This window comes from Cydia amplana, chromosome 1 (assembly GCF_948474715.1).
Source record: "Cydia amplana chromosome 1, ilCydAmpl1.1, whole genome shotgun sequence".
Taxonomy (NCBI): domain Eukaryota; kingdom Metazoa; phylum Arthropoda; class Insecta; order Lepidoptera; family Tortricidae; genus Cydia; species Cydia amplana.
Window position 1 is genome coordinate 8332507 of NC_086069.1, and position 14419 is coordinate 8346925.

General features: G+C 37.9%; 3 protein-coding genes across 4 annotated transcripts in view; all 3 read right to left on the reverse strand.

Annotated features, from left to right (window-relative positions):
- LOC134647290 (ovalbumin-related protein X-like) overlaps positions 1–14419 on the reverse strand; it is a 283884-nt gene that overhangs the window by 250480 nt on the left and 18985 nt on the right. The window lies entirely within an intron of this gene.
- LOC134663192 (golgin subfamily A member 5) overlaps positions 1–14419 on the reverse strand; it is a 379694-nt gene that overhangs the window by 183997 nt on the left and 181278 nt on the right. The window lies entirely within an intron of this gene.
- The window catches only part of LOC134647334 (tRNA (adenine(58)-N(1))-methyltransferase catalytic subunit TRMT61A), an 81886-nt gene that overhangs the window by 36863 nt on the left and 30604 nt on the right, over positions 1–14419 (reverse strand). Inside the window, exon 5 of the mRNA XM_063501670.1 lies at positions 10548–10717. Coding sequence (XP_063357740.1) covers positions 10548–10717 — 170 coding nt within the window. The remainder of the gene's footprint in view (positions 1–10547; positions 10718–14419) is intronic.

Here is a 14419-nt window from a genome sequence, read left to right on the forward strand (position 1 = left end):
AACAATGTTAACAATACTAATCTTAAATATATTTTTTATAAACACTTCGGTAGAACACAAGTATACAGCCCGTCGATGACGAGCGTTTATCGTAGCCTATGGAGCCTCGTAACTCCAGGGGTGGTACCATGCATATTGCCGATCCTTTAAATACACTCCCTTTATTAAAAAAAACTTTATTAATAAAGAATGAGTTTATGTACTGTAGTTTCTAGAGATAACCTCGGTATTTGGAAATCCACAGTCGGAGCGTTCCCGAAAAAAAAAACGACTGAAACCACGCAGTACGCTACCTTGTTTTTAGACGAATTAACGAAAGCAACAAATATAGTTGGGGCTTGTTCTTCAGCGTTTACATTTTTATAGTAACAGCAACATCACTTAATAAAATCTCTCTCTCTCTCTCTTTAGCCTTTTTCTACCCTTCGGGTGTAGGCCTCCTTCATTCTTCTCCATTCGTCACGGTTCTGTGCAACCTGGAGCCATCTCATCCCCGCAGCCCTTTTGATGTCGTCTTCCCAACGCATATTGGGTCTACTTGGAGGACGTTCTTCCCCCCATGGTCGCCACTCGAGTATTCTTTTACTCCACGAGTCGGTCTTTCGTGCCATATGACCAGCCCATTCCCACTTCAAACTGGCTACGCGTTTTACAACATCCGTGACCTTGCTCTGCTGTCTCAGCCACTCATTCGTTTTACGGTCTCTCAATGTGATCCCCACCAGTTTTCTCTCTAGCGCCCGCTGGACAACGCTTAGTTTACGTAATATGCCTTTGGTGAAAACCCAGGTTTCAGCTCCATAAGTGAGAACAGGCAGGATACATTGATAATAAAATCTAATAGGGAGTAATTTAGGCAACAATCATACAGTATAATTTCCTAAAATACTATACCTTTCCAAATCCCAAAGTAATTAAAGCCATTAATACAGAATACACCCTATTAGCTTCCCCGCGCCCTTCTATCAATCTGACCCTAACCAGGCGTGTCTCACTGCGCGATTTCATCGCTTTGCTACAAGTAGCTAAAAGTACATCCGTTCCACACCAATTTTGGGGAAAGCCATAAGCCGCGTGTGGCGCTGTCGCCATCTAGCGGCCATATCTGTGCTGATCGTAACAGACGCGTTTTGTTAGAGAGTGAGTCTTCTGTACTTAGTACTATTATTTATTCTGTGCCGTAACGTCATTTCTATCTAGGGATAAACCGTTTCTAAAAAGGAGAAATTTGAGGCGCGCTCAGCCCAGAATCCGCTCCGGGAGATGAAGTTTTGAGATGCTTGAGCGAAATACAGCCGGGCCTGAGACCCGGCGCTTCGACTTGTTGGAAATCCATTTGCTAAGGTTTATGGATACCACTAATGACTTCTATTTATGAATTGCAGTACCACCGGAGCGATATATGATTTAGGACTGGGGAAGGATATGCAAATTTGCTTGAGTGCCTGGTGCGATGGACTCATATACGTGTAGATAGATCAAACGGCTTTTATATTATCAGCAATCTTCCATAACATATACATCTAACTATAAAGCGCTATTTTGCCACATGCTTTTGGAAGTTTACGAAAATGGGATAGTTAAAATTATCATTGTTATATTCTACCCGGCTATTAGATAGCACAAAGACATCGTATCTAAGACATTTTAAATTCCCTTAAATCTTTACACTTCTGGGTGGATTGTGATGATTGTGGACACCTATGTCAATTCGTCACAACTTGTATAGTATTATCTATAAATATGAAGTTTAGGATATGATTTTTTTCGGCTTGGACCCTAATCTGTTAAACGAAAGCCTTTGGTTCTTTCTTTCGGTGACGGTTTAATACGGTAAGTAATCAGTCAGCTATACGCACGTCTACTTTAACTGCAATTAAAGTTTACAGCTTGGCTCATGTAAAAGTTGATAAAGGGTGTTGCTACACGGACTGAATTACGAAAAAGGTTTGCGATTAATCTTAAGGATACCAAACTTATGTCTCACGAGGCAACACAATTACTCGTATTTTCTCTCCGTTTCCCACGTAGTCTCCTAATAAGTATGACTTTAAAACAATTTTACGTGATAATCCGGTAATGGACAATTTATTATGAGTGTGGCATACTAGGGTTGGCTTTTAGATTTTAAGAAGCCTGCGATTTTCCCACGGACGTGAGCCTTTGTTGCTAGGCATGTGCCTTATACAGGTTTCATCGATAAACTGTAAAGGGTACATTTTACTCATTTTACAGTCAATAAATGTATTATGCGGAGCACTTTAAGGGAATATTAAAGAGGATTTGATGTGGAGACTAATCATGGTAAATATTGAGTATTATTTATTTATTTCAACTTTATTGCACATAAAAAAGAGTACAACAGGCGGACTTAATGCCGCTATAAGCATTTTCTGCCAGTCATCCATAGTCTTATATATGTACCATGTAAGGAAACGATTAATATTGAAAGCGAAAAAGTGATAGCGGAGAAAGAAAAGTTGTTCAGATGATTTACAATACCTGAGTTAAGTGTTAACTTTAAGATACAACTAAAAATTAATTCTTTGACGAACTTAGTTCTGTGTAGTAGTCTTCAAAAACACATTTTGCGTTATAGTCGAAAGTTGACATGTAAGATAGAATTAATTCTTAGTCGTGTATTAGAGTTCTTCGACTTCAATGCATTGGTTGACTATGTTCCCTTGAATTATAAGACCCAGAAATAGAGAAAACTTGGAATACGAACACGACATGAACCCATTGCTAATGTTTGGACTTTGGAGACTATAACTTCAGCAGTGAACCTAGGCAATTTCTCACGATTTTACAAAATTATGTACGATACTATTCAAAATTCAATGGACTGTATCGGGACACAACAAATCGATTGTTTGTTTATGTGACCGTTGGCCGGCAAAAAGTTGTTTTGAACTTTTCAGAAGTTAAATCTATTTAATTATCCTCTTAGATGTTACTTGACGATGGATATCTCAAGTGCCCGTACTATTGGAGTGGTTTTCAATTTTATTATAACAAGTCATTTACTTTGGCTTGCGAGCTGAAGTTCAGTTCAATCGCTTAATCAACCAAAACCCGTTGATGTCCTTTGTATGGATAGATGGAGAATGAAGTTAACAGTAAGTGTAAGGCCTGAGTGGACGCTCGAAGCGGAGCGTTCGGCGGGGCGTACAGCGGGGCGTCGGGCTCACAAGTGATTTGAGCAGCGTGCACTAAGGCCGCTACTATACGCTTGCATTTGTTTAACATGCACGCCGCACGCTTCGCCCCTCTGCACGCCCAACTCGAGCGTCCACTCAGGCCTTACACTAAGATGTGTTACTGAAACGTGAAATGGTGCTTAAACTGCACGATTTTTATTCCATACACATAATTAAATATGAACAACCCGCTTTTACGCATACGGTGAGGAAAGGAAGTTAATACTAAACTACCTTAATGTGACTGACACGTTGAACATAAGTTCTCAACAAGGTTATTGCTAATCGATAAATATTTATAATCAGGTATGACGTCTCTACAGGCTACTGGTCGGGAGCGTGACCGCCCGCGACAAACGGCGCGCGTGACGTTTCAGACGCAGCCCGATATGTCGCCGATATCGATAGGTTTACCGTATTTGCGATTTAGCGCTTTATTGCAGGGGCTTTATAGTATTTTATGCAACCGTTGTTTAAGAGGGGTCAAAAAAGGCGAGTGGCGTGAGTAACAATTTGAGGCGAAGCCGAAAATTGTTAATAAAGACGCCACGAGTATTTTTTGTCTTAGTTAAACAACGTTGCATACAATACTTTTTCTACGAGCACTTACTTTGAAAAAATTTTGTAAATTTAACAAATATTTTTCATTCAACAAAAATAATACTTTAAACAAGTGGAATCATATAGGACATATATGTAAACAAACCAAAAGTACCTATACAGCTAAGATACGCGACCCGGCCACCGCGCCCCACGGCCGGTTGGTCAGCGACACCTTCTTGTAACTCATGAGGCCCTGGTACTTGCTCTTAGTTAAATTACAATTTCGGACAGTTTTTTTCTCGATTTTGGCCACAGTAGCCTATGGAGACTAACAAGCAATGCTAAGCGGTGTTCGTAGTCTATGGATCTTGCTATATTACGGGTGTCATATGCGCGTTTATGACTTCTGAAGCAATTTTATTGTTTCTACTAGTTAGTACTCATCTGTCAGAGATGACAATAAAAATTAGGTTGGCAACAATGTATTTCATACAATATTTTTTAAGTGGTGATTACACGAAGTATCATAAAAGTACCAAAAAGATACTGCGTGTATGCACAAATACTTTTTTGGGGAATAGACTAAAGACGTGTCTTGACAACTATAACATAGGGGTTTAAAGGTGTGTGTACGACCTTTTAAATGACAAATAAAAGTACGGGAGTAGAAAAAAGATATAGTGGCTAGATATTGCGGTGCAGGTTCCATGTATTTTTACTTGCCTTGCAATCTTTATTCGAGAGCAATCCGGATACAGTTTGAGGGTATTACTTAGTAACTAATAGTAGTAGCTATTTAATACGGAAGAAAATATTAGGAATTGAAACCTAAAATGATGATTTGAATATAAGTACGAGCGAGCAAGATGCACTGCGAGCAATTATTAAGGCACAATCAAATTTTATTGAATTTGGAATCTTATTCGCTATAACATATTTATTTAGATATAGCCGATATCCCAAAGACCCAAAAATAAACAAAGCTGGATACTTTCCTAGTTTTAACGTAATGATGCACAGAATAAAAAAAAATGTGTAATTGCTATTGTGAGTATTTAAGCGTGATATGCATAGTTTATAGGACCGAGGTAGATTTGTAGGGAGAGTGCCTAAGGCCCACTTGCACCATCCCACTAACCCAGGGTTAAGCGGTTAAACCGTTAACCTAATGTCAAATTGTACTGATAACCATGGTAACTCCTGATTTAACCGGTTAACCCTGGATTACTGAAATGGTGCAAGTGGCGCCTAGCGCTAGTTCGGAACCCCTTAGCTTATTTTAATCTACTTCGAAAATCTGTTCTCAATTTTCTCACGCTCAAAAGCTAATCAATCAATCGATCCTATTTAATTCTGACCGCGCACCAATCACAGTGATGGCTGGTTCAGAACCCCATACACTTCAGGTTAGTACAACGTATGCTTCAATCTACGTCAGTCTCAGCGTAGAGACGTACGACCGTATTCACGCACCCGTGGATAGCACGATTGTAGCATAACACGTATATTAACTTGACACGTACCTGTAGTTGGTCAAGCAAAGCTTGTCAGTAGAAAAAGGTGGCTAATTTGAAAAATTGCGGGTTATAGCAACATTACGTTTGAATTGTTCGAAAATCGCGTTTATACCTTATCTGTGGAATTGTTTTGTTTATATTTCAGTTTTTCGATGTACATTGCTGCTTTTTGTTCATTTCCTAGGGATACCATATTGTAGTTTGCTTTACATTGCTACTGACATATCCCGCTTGACAGACTATATATTGCCATCTCATTTACGTGGCCATGTCTTCCTCTTTTCATTCGGGGTTTGTTATCATATAGCAGAAGTAGTTACATAGCAATCGAATCTTGCGGAGCACCGCAGCCCCTCGATGCCGTTATATTAGTGGTGTGTTTTACTCGTCTATTCATTAATTCACTATTTGTTGAGACAGTGACTTTTCACTTCCCGAGTGTTGTACCTACACTTGCTTGTGCATTATGAATGAATGAATGAAAATGAATGAAATCTTCATTTCAGGCAACTAGTGGCAATAATGAAATATTAGGAGTTCTGTAGCTGCCACTCGGCTCTGACTGTTTAGACTGGAGGATTGTTGAAAGACTTCACAAGCAGATTATATGTTTAGAGTGTAGCCGTCAGTTAAAATACTGACTACAATCCTTTCACTGTCGGCCAGATGTGCTTGTGCCTCCCAATTACCAGGATCGCGTATAGTTCGATAGGGGCCATTCATACTCGTGCCCCATTCATACCGCGACGTGACGACGTGTGTCGACAGACGAGTTCGCTTGGTTCTACAACTAGTAGGTAGGTACTGGTAGTAAAAAAATGTACCTACTACATACAAATCGTGGCTGCGTAGTATTTGGAAATCGACTGGAATCACAAGTGCTGCTGAGCTTTTCAACTTTGCCAAAGACCGGGAGAAATATGCTGAACAGACTGCCAACTTTCACAAGTTGAAAAGTTACTAGAAGGAGATAAAAGACGATGCAAAGGTTTTATTTTAGAGTGTACATTTGATAGCACACTTATCAAATAGCTATAATAAGTCAATCATAACAAACTAAACCTCGATAGGGACTAAGTATCTATCTTATCATTTCAAATCAATGACAAAATTTCGGCTAAATAAAACACCTGGAATCCTGTAAAACTACGTGAAATCAAAAGAGAGGTACTAGAGAACAGCGAAATGTCATGTGGCTCGAATCTGAAGCAGCTCAGCTTGGGAAGTACAGCGAGCTGCAAAAACACTTTTGATCCTGTGTGTACTTGCACCTCACAGAAGACTACAGCCATAAAACTTGTAATTTATAAAACCACACTGTAAGGATAAAGTTCATTCTACATCCAGTAAACCGACCCTATGATTCTTGGATAAAGGCGATAACTTTGAACAAATTTGTCGGTACCATGTGGAGTGCACTAGGTGGTCCTGTGCAATCATTCGGAACGCACCGAATCGGGCAATTAGGTACGAACGATGTGGTCCCACTGTGATTTACTACACGTCTATACTCTCAATTTAGGTACACGGCACGTACTATGGATTTATGTGAGCCGGCTGGGACATTATATTGCAATCGAAACCCATGCGGTTTACAAAGGGCATTAGTAATTGAGATATATCAGTAATTTGAAGGATATACTTTATAGGGCCAATAGTAAATGTAGGATTAAATGCTTTATTGGATTAACATTAAAAACAGTTAAGCTGCTGAGGAATAGCTACGAGTAAACACATCTGGTACATTTTGTAGAAAGGGTCTAGCAGGCTAAGCGAACAAGAAGTGCCCCCAACGACGGATTTTGTCGATATTTCTGGTAGTGTACTGTTAGGTCCTAAGGACCCTCCATGCTTAACATCAGACCTCGATTCTCTTTTGTTTGCGATTTATTCAGGATAACGTAAAATAATTAGGGTATCATTGAAAGTGTCATATTTTATAAACGATTCAAGTTACATGAACCAAACAAAATTATATTTGATAACAATAAAAAAAACTACAAAATGCATATTTTTTACCAGCATCCTGTCCTTAAACTTCATTGCAAAAAATAAAAATATTTTTTTCCTTCCAATTTTTTTTTTTACTTTTCGCGGAGGTACACCTCCAAAAAAAATATGCATGAGTAGCCACTAATTCCCACTACATACACATATAAAAATATTTGCACAAATGTTCGTGCTTCATGTCAAAAAAACGATTCTCCAATAAGTAGTCACTGGCATTATATGTACAGATAGAAGTACCAGTGCAGTTTGAAGATTAGTGTGCTGGTAAAAAATATGCATTTTGTAGTTTTTTTTATTGTTATCAAATATAATTTTGTTTGGTTCATGTAACTTGAATCGTTTATAAAATATGACACTTTCAATGATACCCTAATTATTTTACGTTATCCTGAATAACTCGCAAACAAAAGAGAATCGAGGTCTGATGTTAAGCATGGAGGGTCCTTAGGACCTAACAGTACAATACCAGAAATATCGACAAAATCCGTCGTTGGGGGCACTTCTTGTTCGCTTAGCCTGCTAGACCCTTTCGACACAGCGTAGTTGAAATATAAATAATAGTACTAGTCATACATTTTATAGTTGTTATAATTTCTACTTTCTATCAATTAAATAAATTTCAAATAGACCTTCCCACTGCGGGATATTAGATACTGTTATTAAACTTGTTATAACTCGATCATATAATCCTTCAATCGTTTAGAATGTATGGTTATAAGCAATTTAGAATAAAATTTTTGCTAACCCAAGATAATCCTATTAAACTATGCAAAAAACATATGCCAAAACATCATCGACATTAAACCTCGTATAACTTTACAAACTCTTTTTATGAGATGTCGAGATCGATTCATCGTCTAGGTGTGTTAATTTCTGAAAACTAAGTATACACCGTATACTGCCTGGCAATAGTAGCTCGTCTTTTCTTATTTATCGCATTAACTTTGCCTTTATCCGACCTCTGCAATTAATAATGATAATGATACTTCCAATAAAATATTCTCTGATATAAGACTACTAATTAAATATTCTTACACCAAACATAAATTATAGCAATAGAGTCATGACATCTAACTAACGACCTAATAAGCAATTTGCAATTCACGAACCTAACTGTAGCTCCTAACGAACCACGAAACAAGTGAAATGATTAAACCATTGCATCAACCGCTTAATTTGGATCATCTGCGCATAAGCAACGTATGTCGCAAGCGAGTAAGGTTGTCAATTACTGGCTAACATCGATCCACAGTAAATACTACCTTTGGCGTGTAGGGATGTGCATGTGCACTTACCCCAGAAAATTACCTATACCATTCCAAGAAAATAAGTCCTAAAATAATTCTACTGGTGGGTGGACTTGTATATTAGCGCCCGATTTCCTTGTGCTTATTAGGGCTTCCAATACCGGGATCCCGTCTTTTTATACGCCTTTTTCAATACCGGTATTTTTAAAGGTGATACCGGGATCCCGGTATTTTAAAAAAACGAGGGAAATGTGCAGTTTAAATCCTTTAAATCCATTATATTCGGCTGTATCAAAAAGCTTACTAAACGTCAGATGCATCTAGAGTGAGTCAACGATCTTATTTAATAATAAAATGAGGGCTAGAGGCCAGTCAGAGTTAGACCAAGTAAAGTCTGCACCGATTTTGATAGCATACGCAGTACGCAGTGCGAGTGTTATTGGTACGTCATAATTTCATAGAACGACGTTTAAAATAACACTTTCACTGCGTACTGCGTATGCTATCAAAATCGTTGCAGACTTTACTTGGTCTAACTCTAATCGGCCTCTAGCCCTCATTTTATTATTGAAATGAAATGAAATGAAATGAAATCGTTTATTTCAGGCAACTAGTGGCCCATACATAAATACCTTAAAACTAGCATACATATTATAAAAATATAACTAAACACTAAAAAAAACAAGATCGTTACCTATGCGTCAGATAAATATTTGGTGGTTGGTGGTGGATGAATCCTGAAGTTATGTGAGTGATGAATATGATGATAGTGACATTCCCATTATATAATTTTATCAAAAAATAAATCAAAAGAGCAAGGATAACTGTAATAATGGCAAACCAATTATGACGGAAATTTGAAAAAAGTTGTCTGGTTGGTTAAGTTGGACTAAAATGTGACTGATGAGGTGAAGTCAACAAATTGGATAAAATTATTGCCAACCTGGTGTGAAATAAAATTATTGCAGATGGCGGCATTGATTGTTTATTGTTGTAATAGCTTTTAGGACATATCTGGTATTCCAGTGAGCCTTTTTTAATTCCCCTTTTTAATAAAACTATAATTTTTTAAGCGATTCATATCCAATACCGGGATCCCGGGATCCCGGTATTGATGACGACAGTTTCGGTATTAATACCGGTATTGTGAGAAGTCCGGTATTTGGAAGCCCTAAGTGCTTATACGAAATCTACGTGCGGAGTAATTTCTCATAAAGTTGAATATTTAAATTTATGACGTTCGGAATTTACAGTCTCTCGGCAGAAAATATAGAGGCATCGACAAAACCGTCACCTATTTCTATCAAGAGTCAAAAGAGAGATCTTAGGGACCATCAACCGAGATGAAATTACGAGAAAAGCCACAAAACAAAGAATTTTATTTAGGTATACAATTAGTATCGATACCTAATTAGGGTACTAGGACGGTAATAGTAATCCTTTTGATAAAATAAAAAACTGGAAGTACCATTTTATGTTGGTATATCCACTAGTATTTATGGTATCCTGGTCTAAACCCATCTCTAATACTCATTCATTGAACCTATAACTTAGTCAACTTAATGTGTCAGTCTCAGAGGTCCGCGGTGTGGCCCACATTCGCTCAGTTTCTTAATTAGGAGCAATGGGAAACCAATAGACTTGAAGACGTATTGCCGTTTATGGGATACAACATATCTCTATGTTTATACTAATTTTATTGGCAGATAAATATCCATGTGGGAAGTAAATTAGGCTTGAAATACGAATGTGTCGGTCAAACGGTAAGAGCTATAGAGATGTTCGGGTTTAATTAACGGAGAATTCAGTTAATTGGTTAGCTTAATTCATATATGTATATGCAAATATGCTCGAATTACAAAATATGTATTAAGTACATTAGTCAGTAAAATAAAATAATAGTAACTTGTCTATTGAGTGTTGGTTACTCAAACTATCCCCAAGATACCAACCAGAGTTACCAGATTTTGCAACCGGTTGATAGTTTAAGCTAAGCACGTGCCGTACGTGTGTGAAAAAATACCACCTACCTTGTGTTTCAAAAACGATAGATCCCTCACAGGGATGGTCCTCCTGGTGACCTTGATCTCAGTCTGCAGCACTTCCAAAGTCGCGAGCTCCTGAAACCCGTTGCTTGTCAGGGCTAGGCACGTGCGCTGGACCTGCTCGATGCACGGTGAGAATGAGCAGAAACGTCCACCTGGAAAGTGAGAATATGTTATAGTTAAGTGATTAACGGCAACGAATAGCTTACAAGGGAAGAGACCGATGGATTGATTCTAAGTATTATGGTTTTTAGCAGTTGAAGCTTGGTTCTATGACGTTAGTAACAAAATTGGTAGTTAGTAGATACAGTATCGGTTTCTACGGGTATAGAAATAGAAATAGAAATAGAAATATCGTTTATTTGCCAGAAATGTGGTACATAAATTATACAACTACATGTATAAATACAATATTAGGCGCGTCGCGCTTTTTCTTTATTCCGTGCGATATACAAATTTTGAAAACATACAAATTTATTATATGTTCTCCTTGTTTGAGTAAATTTTAACATACGTAATAAGTTCATATCTCAAAGTCGTTGACCTTATTGGAGCTCCAGTTCGCGGGATACGGAGTCCCCTGTCATAAGGCACGATAATGACCAAAGGGCTCTCGCCTCGCGACGCCGCGCCGGACCCGTTCGGGCCCGTAACAATGTTTGACACGCGCCGGGGGCGATCGACCTCGCTATTACACAATCCAAACAAAACCACGAACGTCTTACCACTTTATAATGCGCCCGCGCATGTAAAAAACGATCCAGACATAACAAAACGTCGACAGATGTTTTCATTCCCATGTGATACGCCCGGACCGTAGATAGAAAACCTTTTTGTTACCGCGATACCGTTTTGAAATTTTTACAAGTCCAAAATGCCCGGGAAACGACACATCGTCTTTTATGTGGGCCGCCGGATTTTATCTGTCAAATCTTATCGACCAATAAGGACAGCGTACGTCACTCACTCTGCCAATCAGAGTCGTCTGGAGCGGCCGCGTCACGGCGGGGGGCGAATTTAAAATTGTTGTATTTTTAAAATGCGTATCGCGTGCCTGGATGATATAATAAGCCGCGCTGGTTCTATTAGCATAATGTAGTCGGTCGTGTAATGAAGCCATTAAAGGGGATAATATGAGTACGACGTACGCGTATAGGTGGCGAAATATGCTGCGCTATCTTAATGTATCGCAAGTCACGTCGCACTGGTGTCGATCAGCTTAACAAGGATTTCTTCGGCATATCGACAGCTTTATACCTTTAATTAAAGCTAATTAATCATAGATGAACGTTTGATACGAGCCAGCTAGAGGATATATATAACTAATAAACATTTCTGATAGGAATATAATATTCTAATGTGCAAGCACTGACATTTATTACAAACTAAAGAATCTTATTGGAACATCACATAGGTACGCTTTGTTTACATTATTATTCATACGGATACGCGCGCTCGTCACGATTTACGTTTGATTTTATATCTATATGTGTTGCAGTTATTGTTGCTTTAAGCCATATTACCTACAATCAAAGTGAAATGCATCTATGTGATCAATATAAGATCTGACTAAACGGTCCGATTTAATAAGTACGGCAGGGTTACTTTTCAAAATCATCTTGACAAAAAAAACAATCGTTAAAGAAAACAAAAAAAGCCTTTTGAGGATTTAATTTTCAGCAAGCTGGAAATCGCTTTAATACCTTCGTGTGTTCCTAAATGCGTGTAATCCGAGTTTGCGGAATCCCAGGAGACATTTGTTGATTAGGTCTTTTAACCGTTAGAATTTGGATGTATGGTATTTAAGTTAGTGCCTATAGGTTCCGTTAAAGGTTGACCGGGACAACAATAGTTAGTCATCCTAGGTTGCGCCACGCAGTTCACGGGACAGGAATGCCGGCTAATTGACAGATTAGCGAGGACACCATGCCTTAAACTATGCAACCTTGTCGGTTCGGCTAACCCGCGCTTGCTAACCCCGGGCAGAGGCTAGCGAATACAACAAACTTACACTTTTACTGAGTACTTACACTTAAACGGACTTTCATAGCGTGTATTTACTAAAACTGACCTTAGTAGTTAATCTCTCTAGAAATTGTTTTTAGTAATACCTTTAATAAGTATGCAACTACGCTCTATCGAAATTGTTACAAAATGTAGGTACCAGATGTGTACCTACCATAAATACTACTGTTTACTTAGGTACACTTAAACCACTATACTTATACTGACATCCATACTATACCGTGCCCCACGTGCCTCATTATTGTGTATTGTGTGGTGCTATTTACTACGTTACAATTCAGCTTCTAGCTTTCTGCGTATGAAAACTGTCACTGTGTGTGTGTGTACGACATTTTCAATTGATGGCGCAATTTAATAAAAATATGTCTGTTAGGTAACCTTTTATTACATTATGCTTACTGACATTTTAATGTTCTTTTTGAATGTTATTGTATTAAAAACAAGTTCAATTTAAATGTTATTCTATTACTTAAGGTGAAAATAATATTTAGCGCCATCTACAATGACCATTTATATCGCGGCGTTGTATGCGGATTGTCAGTCTTCTCTATTTACTAGCCTGTGCCCCAGCGTAGCTTTGCCTTTAGGATGTGTCGTAAATCTGGTAAATCTAGCGGTTGGCTTGTTAGTTTATGTGGAAGCTTTAGGCGATCAGAGGTGCGGTTTAGATGGCCAGTGACTCCATAGTACATATCATAGTAATTCGCTTGAATTTGGAACTGGATATAGGTACTGTCTCTATATACAAAGTGTTCCTTTCATATTACTCTTGACTAGAGGTGGTTGGATTTAAACCAACATGAGTCATACCGTACTATTTAATATAAATGGTTAAACGTTCGTGTACATAAATACTGCGTAACTCTATTAGACATGTTTTGAAAATTTATAAAGGGAAGAACGTACTTGTAAGGGAAGAATCTACTCATTAGAAAACAACATTTTATATTTCCGCGAAGTAAAATGATATAGTGCTAAACGCTATTTCCGTTACGTATCACAAAAAATGCGTTACTCAACGTCTTAAATAAAATTGATCTAATTCGCAATTCGACTCGGTCCCATTGAGAATATTGCGTTGTATGCAACAATGTATGAGATTTGTTGCCAAGCATAAAGCGGTATCGTATCGACACTACTTTTAATATCCAAGTCTAAAAGGGCTTATGTATCTCTAAATTTAAATAAAACATACGTTGTTTTAGTGCGAGAAAGCGGGGTAATCCTGGCCTGTATATTTTGTAACTATTTAGCTAAACGTTATGTAACAAAAGCTTTGTGGAATAAGTACCTCATTCACTCACAATGATGCTAGTGATGGGAAAACTTTGGCGATAACTTTGATGTTCTGATAAATAATAAAGATAACTTAATGATTGTGTATTGTTGGGAGCATAGTGATGTATTGATGACGAATGATGTGGCTCTGCATGGCAATAAGCGATCATTTTATATAGAATCTAGATCTGACACGTGTCTTGATTTTTTTTTAATCAACTATACTTAGATTTAGATAATACATGCTAGCCCGTGCTTAAGTTTGTACCTATTTAATTTAAAATGATTGCTTACAACGGACAACGAAAACACAACAGTTTATACCGTTATTTGTAAACTTATTTTGGATACATTTTTCTTATTTTTTTGGAAGTTTATCACTATTATTCTTCTTATTTTGGAAGTTTATCAAACCTCAAAACATTAGGTCCGAGGTCAAACCTATTTTAATTAGCAGGTTGAGATTCATAAAGGGGTAAGTCTTTTTGATACTCTAAAGCCAACGAGTTCCTTTAATCAAATAACACAGCTATAGTTGTCAAAGTGCGTAATTT